The sequence below is a fragment of the Melanotaenia boesemani genome, chromosome 20, assembly GCF_017639745.1.
Source record: "Melanotaenia boesemani isolate fMelBoe1 chromosome 20, fMelBoe1.pri, whole genome shotgun sequence".
Taxonomy (NCBI): Eukaryota; Metazoa; Chordata; class Actinopteri; order Atheriniformes; family Melanotaeniidae; genus Melanotaenia; species Melanotaenia boesemani.
In genome coordinates this window covers 20566700-20582941 of record NC_055701.1, presented here as the reverse complement: position 1 = coordinate 20582941, position 16242 = coordinate 20566700, and the positions used below count along the sequence as shown (strand labels likewise).

Sequence of the window (16242 nt, the reverse complement as noted above, 5' to 3'; positions counted from 1 at the left end):
AACTAAGAAAGAAGGAGCTTCACTTTACTCATAAATATTATGAGCATATTGTGGGTCTCAACTATTAAATAATTTATTTCCTGTGTGTGTGTTTTCCTGCCATGAGGAAGAGCTAATATAGAAGCATTAATCCAAATCAAGACTAACATATGTTTTGAAAGGCTGTCAGATTTAAGTCATTTTGCCCAGTTGATGAGAGGTCTTGCTTCAGCGTCACAAACAAAAAATGACTCCAAGACTAAAAGTTTTTTTTTTTTGTTAAAGACAACTCTCCCTGCACAACACAATAGAGACAGAAAGATACAGATCAAGTAACAAGAGTCAATAGTTACATCCATTTCCCTTAAAGTCAGTGAACACCCAAGCATCCAATATCATCAACCTTGAAATGCCATCTGTGAGAGCATGAAAGTGCACTTTATCCACTACAGCCCAAAGAAAAAAAAAACAACAGCAGGAATTTTCTGGAATCTCTGACTGAAAAGCTTTCATTTTAGAGGAATCAACGATGTATTGTGCTTATGTATAAGTATAGCCGTGTCACATTTCCAGTGGTGGAAACATATTAGACCTTTAAATTACAAACCCAATTCCAAAAGAAGTTGGTTAGCTGTGTAAAATGTAAATTAAGACAGAATACAATGATTTGCTAATCTTGCAAACACATTTTTTCGACAAATAAAACATAAACAAAATCAGATGTCAAATATATTAAATATCAACATATCAAATAAGTTGGATCACAATGGCAGGAAAAGTACACACATACACAAAAAAGGCATTTGACAACAATTAGGTTATTTGGCAACAGGTCATTAACATGACTGGGTATTATTTCAGAGAGGCAGAGCCTCTCAGGTGTAAAGACGGACAGAGACAATCTACAACAACCTGCAGCTAAAAATGGATTAATTTCAGAAAAAAATGTTCCTGAATGTACAATTGCAAAGAATTTGAAGATCATATCCTAACCTATTCTACAGTGTAAAATATAATCTAAATAGTCAGAGAATCAGGAGGAATCCCTGGTTGCATGTAACAAGGTTGAACATCAAAAGAGGATGCTTGTGATGATCGAGGTAGCACTGCATTAAAAACAAGTATGATTCTTTACTGGAAAAAACAACAGCTATCTGCTCAGGAACACTTCCAGGAATCACCGTCTCTGAACACAGTTTACTGTGCAATCCATAAATGTAGGTCAAAGCTCCATCATGGAGAGGGACCATCCACCTTTTTTATTAGTGGCCAGTCCAAAACCCTGCATCTCTGATGGTATGGGGTTGCATTAGTGCCAATGGTGTGAGTAGGTTACACATCTGTGAACGCACCATCAATGCTGAGAAGTAGACAGAGGTTTTAGAGCAACTGTTCCCCTCAAGACGTCTCTTTCAGGGAAAGCCTGTTTGCATTCCAGACCTTTCACCAACAGAAAACATTTGGAGTTTAAAGAAATGAAGACCCTAGCAACGAAGGCCCAGGCCTGTTGAGTAGCTAGAATCCTCCATCAGACCAGAATGGGACAACACCCCTCTCCTTTAACTCCAGCAACTGCTCTCCTCACTTCCCACATGTTTAGACAGTTGAAGACAGGATGCTACACAATGACAAACTTCATCCTCTTTAAACTTTTGAGATGTTATCAAATTCAAAGTGAGCTAATATTTTCCATGAGATGGCAAAATGTCTGAGTCTCAACATCTGCTAAGTTGTTTATGTTCTATGGGGAATAAAATATGGGTTTATGAGATTTTTAAATCATCGTATTCTGTTTTTATTTACATTACACAGCATCTTAATAAATATCTGTTCTTAATATACACTTGAAAGCAGTTCTACAAACTTCTAAATCACGAGGTGTATTTAGTGTTTCATACACTGAAAAACTAAACTTAATTTATTTGCTAAATAAATAATAGAATGGTGTAATTCCTCATGTGACCTGCCAAGGGACAGCAGTAATGCTAACTCTGTGCATACTTACATCTTGATTTTTACAACCTAATGTAATTTATATGTAATATGTATATAAAAATAAAAATTGACTCATCACAAAAGTTTAGTTTTTATTATGTCCTGATAACTTATCAAGGAAAAAGTTTCTTTTTCCCATGCCTAACAGTACTCCAATGTATGTGATGTCCTGATCATGGAAATCTGTTTACTATTGAAGTTTGGTATAATAAAAAGATATTTTTCTGCAGAAGAATTGAACCAAGTAGTGATATATTTTAATGGATTACATCACCAGGTTGCAAAAAGCAAGTAGCATTTAGTTATTATAGCTGGTTGAGGTCAGCTAGTTTTAATTATATCTATATAATTTAACTTCTTTAAAAACAGTCAGTATAATCCCTTTTTTAAATTATCTGTAATTTGCTTTTTGATTATTTAAACCACCAAAGATTTACATTCACCAGCAACTTTATTATGTACAGCTGTTCAATTGCTTATTAACACAAACAGCTGATTAAAATTGCTGGCGAATGTAAAGCTCTCTGGTGTTTAAATAATCAAAAAGCAAATTACAGATACAGTTTTAAAAAAATGGATTATATTAACTGTATGTTACCTGCTTTCATTGTAAGAATTTACAGCACACTTTGTTGGTTTGATCTTTCTACACTTTGCATATGTCATATCCTCTTCTCATAAATAATTAATTTGCCTAACTGTGAAATAATATCTACATCTTGAGCAGCGTAATAATGAAATACTGAAGTAGAAGTTATTCAAAACTGTACTTGCATGCAGTTCTTGAAAGACCTTTGTATTATAAAGCGCAGGTAAACATAAGCCCTGAATGAATTCTATAACAGAACCAGATATTTTTAAGGCTTCTATCATCTGAAATAATCAACATAGTTAAATTAAAGAAATGTCATGGGCCACTGCTTGCAAGAGACACCAAAGAGACATAATCTGCAATGATTTTAGCCCCAAATTTAATTTTTTTATCAATATTAATCTACTTGTGTGATGCAATTTCATGCTACACAGCCTACACTGCATGGGCTAATCAAATCCCCTCACTTCTAAGTTAGTAGAGAAAACATGCGGGTTGACAGTAATGTGATGAATTGTAAATTTATGCAAATGCAAAATTCATCTTAAATGCAAACATTTGGACACAATGCAAAAAAAAAATCCTCCTGCCAGTGGGCAGAGCCCGGATGTGATTCCAAGCTGACGGCATCTATCACACAGTAAAACAGAAAATTGTGTATTAATGTTGTGTCTGTTTTCTTGGCATTCACTGAGCTACACTCTCGCATCTAATGCAGCTCACTATCAATTACTCACTGACACTTGCCAGCAGCAAAAGCATACACCGACAGCTTAGATTTATGGCTGTGACTGGAATATGAAGCAGGATCCTGTTGCAAAATATGCTATGCAAAATGCTGAAAGCTCAAATGAGAAAGTTGAGAGATTTCCTGTGATCTCGTTAATGCCAAAAGCAAGCAAAACCATTAATCACTTTTTTTAAAATCTGAGAGATGATTAGATTTAGGCTTGGTGGAAACCATAGAAGGATCAGAGTTGGAGCATAACAAAGATGAGAAAAATATGAAGTGACCTTAGTGATGAGGACTTTGTGGATGGGTCAGTGGAATTGATTATGGAAATTGTACTATTTTTCAGCTGAAATGTAAATGAGTGTGCAGAGTTTAAGACAGCAGCAGAATATAATGCATTTCCTATAATGACTTCTTGGAGCCTCAAAGCCTAGAATGTGAGATTTATAGCGTCGTCCCCCGCTTCATTGCCAACAGGCTGATGAGGATGACTTAGCTGTTAACGGCTGCAGCCGCTGAGCCCGTGTAGTTTATCACATTCCACGTTAGCAAATAATCAGGAGCTGGACATCTTACTGAGATGGCACACTATCAGTTATGTGGCGACGCCAAAATGGAAAGATGGAAGCAGTTACATGATGGGAACAAACTATAGATCATGGGTATATTGGGCCTTGCTGTGCTGTTAATCAACAAACCAGTTATACAGGCGTAACTAATACATTGGGAATATCACTTACACAGTATGGGTGAGCTCCTGAGGTCTCTCTGCCTGCTCAGGGAACACAGGATGTGGCGGCTCTCCAATGGGGACGCAGCCCAGAGATTTACTGATTGCATGGCTCAGCTTTTTGGCCGGAGACTTCTGTGAAGAGGGTGCAGGACAAACAGTGTCCGTCACTTTGCTTGTTGTACCAACTGCTGTCATTGTGTGGGGGTAATAGAAACAAATTTATGCTGCTTCAAAAAGCATTTCCATAACTAGGTCAACAATATGTTTACTATGCCAAAACGGGAGGATGAGGAGTGGTTAGTGCACACTCAGTAAGGACTTCTTTCTGTTTCTCCATAAGCACTTTTATTGGCTACAGCAGTCATCACTGCTTACAGACACTGCAATTCTGATTTCAAACTATACTGCATTTGTTTCACATTGAATCTATGGGAGAAATTTTTTTTTTTTTTTTTTTTTTTTTTAACCAATGCTGTTTTTTATAAAGGGTTAAGAGTTAAAAACGTGTTTGCACAGACAATAATACTACAAAGGAGGATGAAGTCAGGTTGTATAGAAGCCACTCATAAACTTATCCTCCCTTTCACTTGATTTGTGGCCCCAGTAAATGTTTTTCTTATGAGCTCATGGCCTAACGCACTCTTTTCAAGTCTTTTTTAATATGACATGATGTTAATTTAGTAAATGATGGTCCTATTCGGAGCTAAATAGACAATGAATCAGGATAGACTCAGCGGCCTGGCTATTAGGGTTGACAAGTCACTATGTTATTAGGGGTGTTTGGCTTCCAGTGGTTCTCATTCAGATCTAAAAACTGTAACGGCAACAGCCACAATACTAAATGTAAAGCTTCAAAGCAGATGGCTTTATGATGGCTACGTCTGTACTTATGTAAGTGCTTTGGCAAAACTCATGTTCACAGATGAGTCATTGTAAGAAATGTCTGATGTCTGTCCATATTAATTTTGATCAAGGATGTTCATTTTAAGTCATGATTATCTTCTTGAAATAAGTGTTAGGTAATGTTAGCTGGTGTGATTTTAATATGTAGATGGTTCGATTGTTATCTGACGTGGATTAGTGTGGATGTAAAACACAGCTGTTAGTTACAGTTAAAACAACAAAAACTAAAAAGTACTAAAAAGTACTACAAGAACCTTTTGTTACAAATGGTTTTAATTCATAAATGTATGCTGTGTAGCAAAGAACAAAATACATCATCATCTCTCTTTTCTGCTTTGCAGCAGTTTCGTAAGTTTCTTCATAAACCTATTAAACCAAATTTTCATCTTCTTTCATTTTCATGGCTTTGGTGCTCTAAGCTGTTTTAAATGCAGACACACACCTAAGGCCCAAGGCCTAAATGTCTCAGGCCTGAATGCTCATTCATGTTTCGATCACATTTACCAGCTTTGCCTTAAGCTTTGCATCAACAGTACATTCAAGCATAAATTCAGCTTATATACATCTAGCATAGGTGAAATAGCATTGTGTTTCAAGCAGTATATTTTGTGGTAGTTAAGTTAAATATGCCTATTGTGGGTATTTTGCTCTTGTTTTTGTTATATATTGTAAAATGTGCTGTATTAATATTGTAAATGCATGCCTATAAAAAGCATTTGTTTTACATTTGTAATTAAAATAAGATGGGGAAAATTCATGCAGTCTATAGAGCACCTGGAGGCAGAGAAGGGAAGAGAAATCGTTGTATTTCTCATTTTTGTCAGAAGAACAGACAGAACGGAGGTGAAGAGGAAATGTTGCCAAAACTAAACATTACAGGAAATTTTTTTTAAGAAATGGAGACCCAGGGCATGTGGCAAAAAATGCTGCAGAAGTGCTTCAAAGGCATCTAAATTACCCAGATTTATCACAAAAGTGGGACAATGTCTGCGACAGAAGCAATCCAGCGACCCAGCATTATGTGACAAATGTCATAAATGTTTCTGCATATCAGAGACAGTGCCTTGCCTTTGATGCATTCAGACATGTCATTCCAGTCCTGAAGCTACATGCGTAGTCATTCTTCTCTTTGCAAAATCCAAGTGGGATGGGAAATGGATTCAGAATCCAGCAGATATTACTCCCCTTGTTTCAATTTATAACCTAATGATTGAGCTTTGGGGGGATGCGACAATACAGTAAATTCAATCCATACAATTTTATTTCTGAAATGAATAAAATCCCATAAAATCCCTTTCAGGTTTTTTCCGAAAGAACATCAGATGTTTGCAGAAAGCTGCTATATTGGGAGATATTGGTTTTTAAATTGTGTAGGGAGTAAAACAAAAACTATGTAAAACAGAGTTATTGCAGATTTTTTACTTACCCAAGACGAGTGCTCCTTCATCTGGTGCTGGTTGCTATGGGGACCATTGGCATGGCCACGCCAGAAGCAGCTCTGGCATAGCTGGTAGCCATGGCACTGTTGGCACCGATACCGGAAACCCATCATGCTCTCACTCCGGCAATAAGAACATTCTACCGGATGGAAGACTGCTCGGTGAAACACACAAACAAAAACATTTTTACTTCAACTTGTTCCTTGCTAGTCATGGTTTAATTTACACGAGTTTTCAAAGGTCTAAAGATATGAGACGTAGAATATTGAATATGTCACCAATAAAAAGAAACAATTTATAAAAAAAGTACAATTTTTTGCAAAAATCATCTCAAGGTAGACATAGTGAGAGGACTGACTGGCTAAATAGCTTCTAAAGTAAATATAATCAATAAAACTAATTATGAAAACATTAATTAATGGGGTATCCAAGTAGAGGTATTCTATAAGGCACACATAGGTTTTACCATATAAGGCTCTTAAAGTCCGCAGGGACTGGACTCAGCACACATCATGAATGAAATGAATGAAATGAAATGAAAAATACTTTATTAATCCCAAAGGGAAATTCAATATTGTAGTAGTAGTAATTTTTTAGTAAAACAATCACATTAATTAATTAAGGGCTTTGTTCTTCAGCCTGATAGCTGCTGGAAGGAAGGATCTTCTGTATCTCTCTGTCTTGCATCGGACTTGAACAAGCCTCCCACTGAACACACTCTGTTGTTTCGTCACGGCGTTGTGTAGAGGGTGTGAAGGATCTTCCATTATCTTCGTCAGCTTGTACAGAATTCTTTTTTTGATGATCAACTCCAGCGGCTCCAGAGTTACTCCAAGCACAGAACCGGCTTTCTTGATCAGTTTGTTAATTCTTTTCAAGTCTCTGGTTCTGATGCCGCTGCCCCAGTTACACTCATGTAAACATATGTGTCTTCATGAGTTTGGCTTATATAGGACCAAGGAATGTCTTTGTTTGAAAGGTATATAACGATGACATACACGTGTATTTTTAAGTTTCGCATTGGTTTTGAGACCTCCAAATTTTCTGCAGAAATCTGTTTTTGGTGCCTGTCTTTTTGTAATAAATCTTTTTATTATACATGAAGCTGGTATCCGGAGAAGTTGTTTTCCTGAAAGTCATTTTCCCACATCACCTGACCCAAGATACATCACTAACTTAGCTGGAACTATAATGGACATTTCAGAGCATAACTACAGTTTTTACTTTTGATGCTGAAGTACAAAAAAGATCTTTTACTTGCAATGTTTACACAATATTAAATTTTTACCTTAGCAAAATCAGCAATAAATGTGTCTTCATCAAATTTCTGTTTATCTTCACAACTTACTATGCACTCATTGGTTGTTTGTTATGTATAGTTGTTCAATTGTTCAACAAATCGTTAATCAGCCAATCGCATAGCAGCAACTCAATGAATTTAGGCACGTAGACATGGTCAAGACAACTTGCTGAAGTTCAAACTGAGCATCAGAATGAGGAAGAAGGGGGATTTGAGGGACTGAGAACACATCATGGCTGTTGGTGTCAGACAGGCTGGTCTGAGTATTTAAAAAACTGCAGATCTACTGAGATTTTCACACACAACCATCTCTGGGGTTTACAGAAAATATCCGGTGAGCAGCAGTTGTCTGGATGAAAGCGCCTTGTTAATGTCAGAGGAGGTGCACTCTGGTTGGAGATTATAAAAAGACAACAGTAACTCATAAAGCCACTGGTTTAAACCAAGCTGTTCACAATACCATATTTAAACGCACAACACATCTATCCTTGAAGGAGATGGGCTACAGAAGCAGACGATAACACCAGATGTCACTCCTGTCAGTTAAGAACAGGAAACTGATGCTATATTTCACACAGACTCAAAACTGGAGAAGAGAAGATGGACTGATCTGATGAGTCTCTATTTCAGCTGCAATATTCAGAGTCAGAATACGGCACAGACTTATGGCTGCTTTCACCAAGATAATGCACCATATCACAAAGCTCAAATCACCTCCAACTGCTTTCTTTACATAAAATGAATTCACTGGACTCCAAATGCCGTCCAAAATCACCAGCTCTCACTCCAGTAGAGCAACTTTGGGATGTGGTGGAACGAGAGATTCTCATCATGGATGTGCAGCCAACAAATCTGCAGCAACTGTGTGATGCTGTCATGCCAATATAGAACAAAATCTCTGAGGAATGTTTCCAAAATTTTTAATCTTTGCTATCAGTTCTGAAGGTAACTGAGGGTCCAACCTGGTACTACCAGGGTGGACCTAATAAAATGGCCAATGAGTGCATTATGCTAAAAAATACACTGTAAGAGTAATTTTAACATGGTAATCATTGACTCACCTTTGTTTGTACTTTAATTTATTAAATTATATTGGTTATCTATAGTTTTTTAAATGTCAAATATCTTTTCATGCCAACTTTTCTAGCACGTGGTGTAATATAGATAGAAGCAGCTACTGTGCACTATAGCTGGTTATTTAGGTAATAACTACATAAAAAAATATCTGTGTCTATTTACAATAAATTTCCAAGGATAATTTTCCAATCAGTTCAGCCTCACCAGACTCTTCTCATACACCCCAGCTGCTGCAGACGTACCCCCCGCTTTACACTTAACAACTTACCGTTTTCGACATTAGCGAGTCGGTGCATGAGTGGAAGCCAAACGAGACATTGGGGGGGAGGATCTGCCATCAACACATCCAAAAACGTGTTCAGCATAATCTTCTTCTAGATACAAACACACATATGTGTATTCAACAAGATGTATAAACTCTTAAAGATTTTGAAATAAGAAAAAAAATCTCCCCCAACAGGCAAGAGTAAAGATGAACATGGATGCTTCAGTATCTTCCTCCTACCTGCTGAGGGAAGCACATCCGCACCGAATGCTCCGTGTAGCCAAATGAGGGGCCCTCGAATACGGCTGTGGGGAGTTTTAACACCTCCCGAAGGAACTGATCAAACTTAGCAAACACCATGACACCGCTTGAGTCAGAGATCTGTGAGAAAATATCTGAGAGACAACAAATATCAGTATTATTTTTAGCAAAGTACAAACTGGCTTTTGACATAAATGTGGAAAGGAACAGCATGAATAAGTGTACGTTCAGGGGAGTGTGTTCCAGCAGCACCCCTGTGTGTTCAATTTAAGCAACTACATGAAGACTTGAGTTGTCCAAGAACTGCCTATAGCATTTTTACACAGATAACAAGGAAATCAGCTGTAACAAAACTGTCCATTTATATCTGACATTTTGCATGTGAGATTGTCAAAAATGTACTTACAGCGCAGTTTGTCCACAATTTTCCCTCCACACATTGTTGCCAGCATGGCTTTCATGGAGAAAACTGTCAGCTTCCCATGACTTTCACTGCACAGTAAAATAACACTATTAAAATATTGGAAAACTACACTTGTGCATCATAGTATTACAGGGAAAAAAATTAAAACAATATAAAATGTTAAACATGAGATTCAGCACTCACTTTTGACCAAATATAGAATTTAAATATATCAATGCACTGATCATGTGGTATCCATTAGTAAATTAAGCATGAAAAATCATTAACTAAACCTTAAATCAAAGTTTACATAGATACAGCTCGTTATTGGGCTGCTTAATTAGGCTGGGATTCTCTTTAAAAGCTTTTTAACTTGCCAAGAGAGGCCAGCTGCCTCATTTTCAATTCATTTCACTTTTGCTTCTGAGCAGAGGTAGCGGAGTGCATGAAAGCGCTCCTGACTAATTCAGTTTGGACCTAGGGGACAGATAGCAAAACTGCTTCCTGTAATCGCAGTCAGTCATTAACTTGAAGTTTCCCGGAGATACGGCAGCATGAATAATAACGGAGCAAGACCAGAATGGACTCAGATAAAAAAGTAAACCAAATGAATGGGAACATGAATGGACAGGGCAAGCAGCCAATCAGTTGGAGCACACAGGGTACAATAATGAGCAAGAGCTTTATGGTCAATAATAAACCTCTCAGCTCTTGAGAGTGGAGCGGACATTAGGAGCAGGGATATATTAAAACATCACCTTGGTTACTTCAGCTGAAAGGGATTTTTTTTCTTTTATGTTAAATGAAGACTCTTTCTTGTATTTGTTTTTCTTGTTCATGTCAGCCAACTGCAAATTGTGTGTTAAACCAAAACCTTTTTATCTGAACAATTAAGTGCAGAATTTTTAAACATGGCCAATATTTCTTGGGGCTCATTTTGGTGTATAATTCTTGAAATGTATTTGTCACTCTGTTCCCAGTCATCTGCGAGGGTTGCTTGGGTCTCTAAATACAAGTATATTTCATAACGCCCTTATACACTCTTAAAAAACAGTTCATGCAGAAAATTGAATTTGCGACTAATCACTGTATAATTCCAATATTTTATTTAGATTTCATTGTGGCATTTTGTTTTGTTCTGACTGACGTTCTGTCATAAATGCACAAAAAATAAATAAATAAATAAAAAAATCCAGCTAATTCAAAAACTAGTGGCAGGAAAGTATTTTAAAGTCTCTTGATTCATAATGGGTTTAATTGACAGAAATTATCTTAGCTTATATCAAAACAAAACCTTGTGCTTAAAGTATGAAATAGCTAAGTAATAAATTAATGAGAGACTTAATGGTGAATGACAAGGGGGATTTGGCTTGATGAACTCAACATCTCATGATTATAAGGGTCTGATCATCTTAAAATAAAATATATATTATAATACATACTTAAAACATTTAAAAGATGGATTAAATTTAATCTGCCTGAAAAGGTGTTTGCATATGAATGTGCAGAACTGGTTGTATGTTGTCCTCCCACAGTCCAAAGGCAAGCATGTTAGGGCCAATCTAAGTTCTTCCAAGGAATGAGTGCAAGCATGAGTGGTTGTTTATCGCTCTGTGTTGGCCCTGCAATGAACTAATGACCTGTCCAGAGTGGATGGATGGATGGATGGATGGATGGATGGATGGATGGATGGATGGATGGATGGATGGATGGATGGATGGATGGATGAATGGATGGATGGACGGATGGAACACTAACAGACACCTGATGGGTTCAGACTGCAGGGAATTCTTTCATTCATCAACATCATCACAACTGTACTTTTCTTTAATATAATATGTACAAATTCTTGTTCTGTCATACATTTGTATGTCACAGATTACGCTGACAGCAAAATCAAGGTTGGACCATGCACATTTAACATCCCATCTTCGAGTCAAACACAAAAAAATTGCCCTGTATGTTCAAATTTATATTGAGTCATGGAAAAAAAATGGAAAACCAAACAACAAGCCCATGTGTAGTTTTTATTATTTTTTTTTATTTTGTAGTTTTCTAAAGCTTTTTATATTTAGACTTTTTTCCCCCTACGACTTTGCAATTTATATATTTTTGTTCCTACTTTTCTATGCTTCATACCTGTCATAGGTGGCCACCATGAAGTTGAGTAGTAGCCCAATGGACTGCTCCACATTAATCTGGTGGGTGGTGGGCAGGCGCTTGTTGAGCTGGTAGTAGATGGAAGACAGAATAGTCTCCAGCCGTGACACATTGATCTCAGCATTGTGATCTAAAGTGTTGAGCCCGTTGTCACGAAAGGCTTCGATCATGTTCCAGACATCAACCAGATGAACTGCGAATACAAACAGTTTCTAGTCACGACAGTCTGGATTTATGTTTACAGATATAAGATATTTGAGAATTCTGTTGGTGACACTATGTCATTACAGCTGAACACAGAAAATCTTGCATGCTCTTACGGTTGCATCTCTTTTGCACAAACCGGAGTTTGCAGGCAGTCCTATAAGTTGACAGTCTGATAACATCAAAGTTTTGAGCTCCTGAAAAAAGGAAATTCAAAAAGGAAAATCATTGATAATTGGAAAATCTCCGACAACCTCTCCAAACACAACCAGGCTCGGTGAAGGTGCATTTAAGCAGTATTACTGTCCCTGTGTGGGAGGTATTATATGTGTGAGTATCCACGCATCTCCTGTGCAACCACAAGTCCGTCAAAGAATCATACAAACTGACTATAAACAGGGAAAACAGAGTTGACAGCACTTACTCATTTCCATGAAGAGCTGTCTCTTCTCCACCATGGCCTTGCCTCGTTTGCTGCCTTCCTCAATCATTCTGCAGCAGATCAAACATCAGAGGATATAGCGCAAATTTTTCAGACAGCTGCACAGCAATAAATGTAACATAGAGCCCTTTCATAGAGCAAAATGATTCAAATATGATGCAAGTGAGATTGAAATCCTGCACAAACAATACATACAATTAAAAAGCAAAACAAAAAATGTGTCAGTGTTCAGGCGTTTAGTAATTAATCTGTTATTATGATAAATTCCCTGAAATACACATATTTGCTCTTGAACATAAATGATCTTTCAGCTCTATTATTTACTCTGTGTATCAAGGACGTTGTTAGATACGATGAGAGTAATTTTCTTGGTGAAAAATATGCTAATATTGATTATGGATGCATAAAAGTTTGGATACTATGATTTGCAAATCACTTAATTACAATATGAAATCTTAAATCAAAGGGGAAAAGTGAGAAATTGTTTTTTTTTTAGGTGTGCATATTTTTTTTAGCTAATACCAGCACATGTCAAACAAGAACAGTCAAAAACAATCCTGAATCCATATTCAAATCCAGATCTCCTTAAGGTATCAAAACTGTTTGAGTAATTCTTCTTACAAACAGACATACAAACATCATTAACCAATGAGCAAAGATAATAAAATAAAAGTGGAATTGGAGCAGAAGCATTTTTGAAAGTGAAATGATTTTTCATTCATGATAAAGGATTTTAGCAGTTCATGGTCTCCCACCCCTGAAAAGTACATGGTCATTTGCTTTAAAAGGTGCTGGATGACATACAGGAAGTTATTTCAAAACTATTGATTGTACAACATTAATGGTGCCTTCACAGTATTTGATGTGAATATTGGTGTGCCTTGGGTCCAGATATTTCCTTATACCAGGTATCATACATGATGAAATCCCCACATCATTATTAGAATGATAGCTATTTGCCCAGACAGTGTTTCTTAGTGTGATGAACTCCTCCTTATCTTTACTTATAAAAGGCAATCAAATTAGCCTAGGCTACAGGCCTGATGCAGCTAACATAATTAGTTTTCTGATGTTTTCTTTTCTTTGTAGCTAAACAAAACAGAATTTGAGCAGCCAACAATGGCTGCATACAGTGGTAATGGGATAATATTACCAGCATGCAACATGGCATGACATACGTTCACATCCACTACTGGTTTCATAAAGATTCATTGTTGACTGGGGAATTTTCTTTCCACTCAGTACTAGCTGTGAAAGAAAAACCTTCAGAAACCTAATGGTTTCTAAACTTCATTCTCTTCCAAGAGTTCTTCAAAAAGTGTCATTGGAGTGTTTAATGTTGCCGTATGAATCATCCCTCAAACAAAGAACAAGTAAAGTTTGTGAATTGGTGCAGAGAAATGTTCAGAGTATGCTCTCGAGTTTGTTATGGCACCTACTTTTTTTTTTTTTACACAATCCTTCTTTTTAAAAAATAAGATAAAAATGCTCTGCAGAGTGTTTGATTTGATTTAGAATTACTATTGTTCTTACCTGCAGCTTACTGAACATCAAACAAAGTGAAGCTCTGAACGTCGCCCCTGAGAAGGAAGAGACATTGAAAAGTTAATGAAGGTGTCTTTTGGCTTGATTTTACCATTACTACGAGAGATAAGCTACTAAGTGCTGACAAAATGTAGCTGATTGTTAAATAAGTAATTAACGCCTCCCCTTCTTCTCTCCTTCAAAGACTTCATTAACTCTCACTTTGTGCTTTTGTTCCCCCTCTCTCTTCTCGTGTAGAGATACTTGTGTGCTGGCTGGGGAGCCATCCAGCGCCTGTGGTCTGTGCAAATGATAATTCTCCATGACATCCCGCTCAGCAGTGACTGCATCCTGTGGGCTAATGACACCGACTGAGATGTACAGGAGCAACTTAATGATGATGGACACAGAGCACATTAAGGCGGGCCAATGAGTGATGAGCATTGGGTGTCCCAGAAAAAACTTTGGACCACTAGATCGGAGAGCTCTAAACATGTCTGGATCACATGCATGTTCACAGAGGAGCCAACCAACAGAGCGTGACCAAAGAAGTTGAGGTTCTGCTACCCTCGGGAAGTTTTATTTTCGATCAAGCCTTGTTTTTCAAGGACTCGTCTCACAGTAACAGTGTTATAAGAGGAGCTCTTTCCATGTCACAAATTTGCAGCTACAACTTTGTGCTGAGCAAATCTCGCTGCTGGTTACAAGCATAATGAGCTGTTCATTATTTGGGATGCACCTGGTCATTAGTTTAATATCAAATCCTCTGACAGTTTTACCATCATGATTGAACATGAGCTAAAAACTTCTCTCTTTGTCTGTGACCAAAGGCAAAACAAGAGAAGCATCCATCAATATAGTGACTTCCTTTTTCTTGCATCTTTTGGAACAACTGACTCATCCTCCGCTCTCATTTTATAATCAGCAGATATGGCTGCATTTCAAGACATGAACCTAACACTTTGTGTGAAATCAAACTGCAATTTGTGCTGCTATAAAACAGTATTTAAACTCTTAACTCCTCAATGAGCCAATCATGACAATCACCTGTCAAAGTCAAGGTTGCATGGAGAATGAGACTCCAAGTATGCTACACCGATACAGTATGATCCAAACTATATTAGAGCAAGAGGCACTGCTGCACTGTACAAAGCCTTGTCTCTTGCTGTGAGAGACCTAATGGACACATGTCAGCAAAATAACACAGTGGTTTATTGTCAAGAGTCATCCTGTAAAGCAACAACTGAGATCCATGAGTTGATAGCCCATGCCCGCTATTTTATGCTTGAAAATTAAGTTTTTGGAAATCTATGACAATGAATGATAGACCACACCACAATCTGTTATATCACTAGGGTTTAAACCTGAATAAAAAATTTATTTAAGCCATACGTGTTCAACCATTTCTACATAAAAAGATAAGGGGTGGGAGGGTAAGAATGTGCAGGTTGTGTACCTATAATCAGGGCTGTGAAGGTACACAGTGTAACCGCACCTTCAGCTTGGAGGTAATGACAACATCCTTTAGACACGAGTCAACATATGGACTCGGTTACTGCAGTATATGCGCGCAGCTGATATCATTCACTTCTCCATTTCTAGCAGCATTAATTCCCACACTGAGCAGTACTGCAACACTTAGATCACTCCTGAAGCGACAGGGGAGCACAAACGCAGCCATGTTGCTCATTTAACTGCATATTTGTCTTATTTCCGCAACGGTATTTGTGTGTCGTGATGCCTCGATTTTTTTTCCTATTTTTTTTTTTATATTTATTTGGTTTTTTGGGTGAGTGATGAACAATGATTATCCTGCATCTTTTCTAATCTCGACTGTGCCTCGACAGCTGGGTGTAGAAGATACTGGCCTTTACCGGAGCAAAACCACGCAGGTTGCATTTAGAGCACCATCACCATCGGCAGCAGCAGCGTTAGATTGGGAGGATAAGTGGTCCAGGGTGAATGAAGAGGATATTTCCTGTGTGATTCACAGCCGCACTCTCACCTTTGATAAATCCACGCGTGTTTCCGCCGACGTTACAGCTGTCGGGGCGATGAAGAACAACTCTGACCATCCATCATCGTATTTCAAGCTCCTCTCCGGTTTCATTCGCCTTCAATCTTGGCAACTGCGGTTGTAGCCGCACGTAGAAATGTACGAGCGCCCCGCTCCGCTCGGCATCATCAGCGACCCAGCGGCAGAGGACGGCAGGCAGCGCGCAGGCACGGAGA

General features: G+C 37.8%; 1 protein-coding gene across 8 annotated transcripts in view; it reads right to left on the bottom strand.

Annotated features, from left to right (window-relative positions):
* The window catches only part of dtnbb (dystrobrevin, beta b), a 35613-nt gene extending 19392 nt beyond the window's left edge, over positions 1–16221 (bottom strand). For 7 of the 8 annotated variants that reach the window (XM_041972446.1, XM_041972450.1, XM_041972448.1 and 4 more), the window contains exons 1-10: positions 16016–16221; positions 14020–14066; positions 12469–12536; positions 12161–12241; positions 11820–12033; positions 9684–9769; positions 9257–9411; positions 9020–9125; positions 6362–6528; positions 4040–4164 (exon numbers count right to left, since the gene is read on the bottom strand). In XM_041972446.1, the coding sequence (XP_041828380.1) occupies positions 4040–4164; positions 6362–6528; positions 9020–9125; positions 9257–9411; positions 9684–9769; positions 11820–12033; positions 12161–12241; positions 12469–12535 (1001 nt within the window). In that variant the 5' untranslated portion in view covers position 12536; positions 14020–14066; positions 16016–16221. The remainder of the gene's footprint in view (positions 1–4039; positions 4165–6361; positions 6529–9019; positions 9126–9256; positions 9412–9683; positions 9770–11819; positions 12034–12160; positions 12242–12468; positions 12537–14019; positions 14067–16015) is intronic. The other variant, XM_041972447.1, reaches the window with a different exon arrangement.
* Positions 16222–16242: the final 21 nt, after the last annotated feature.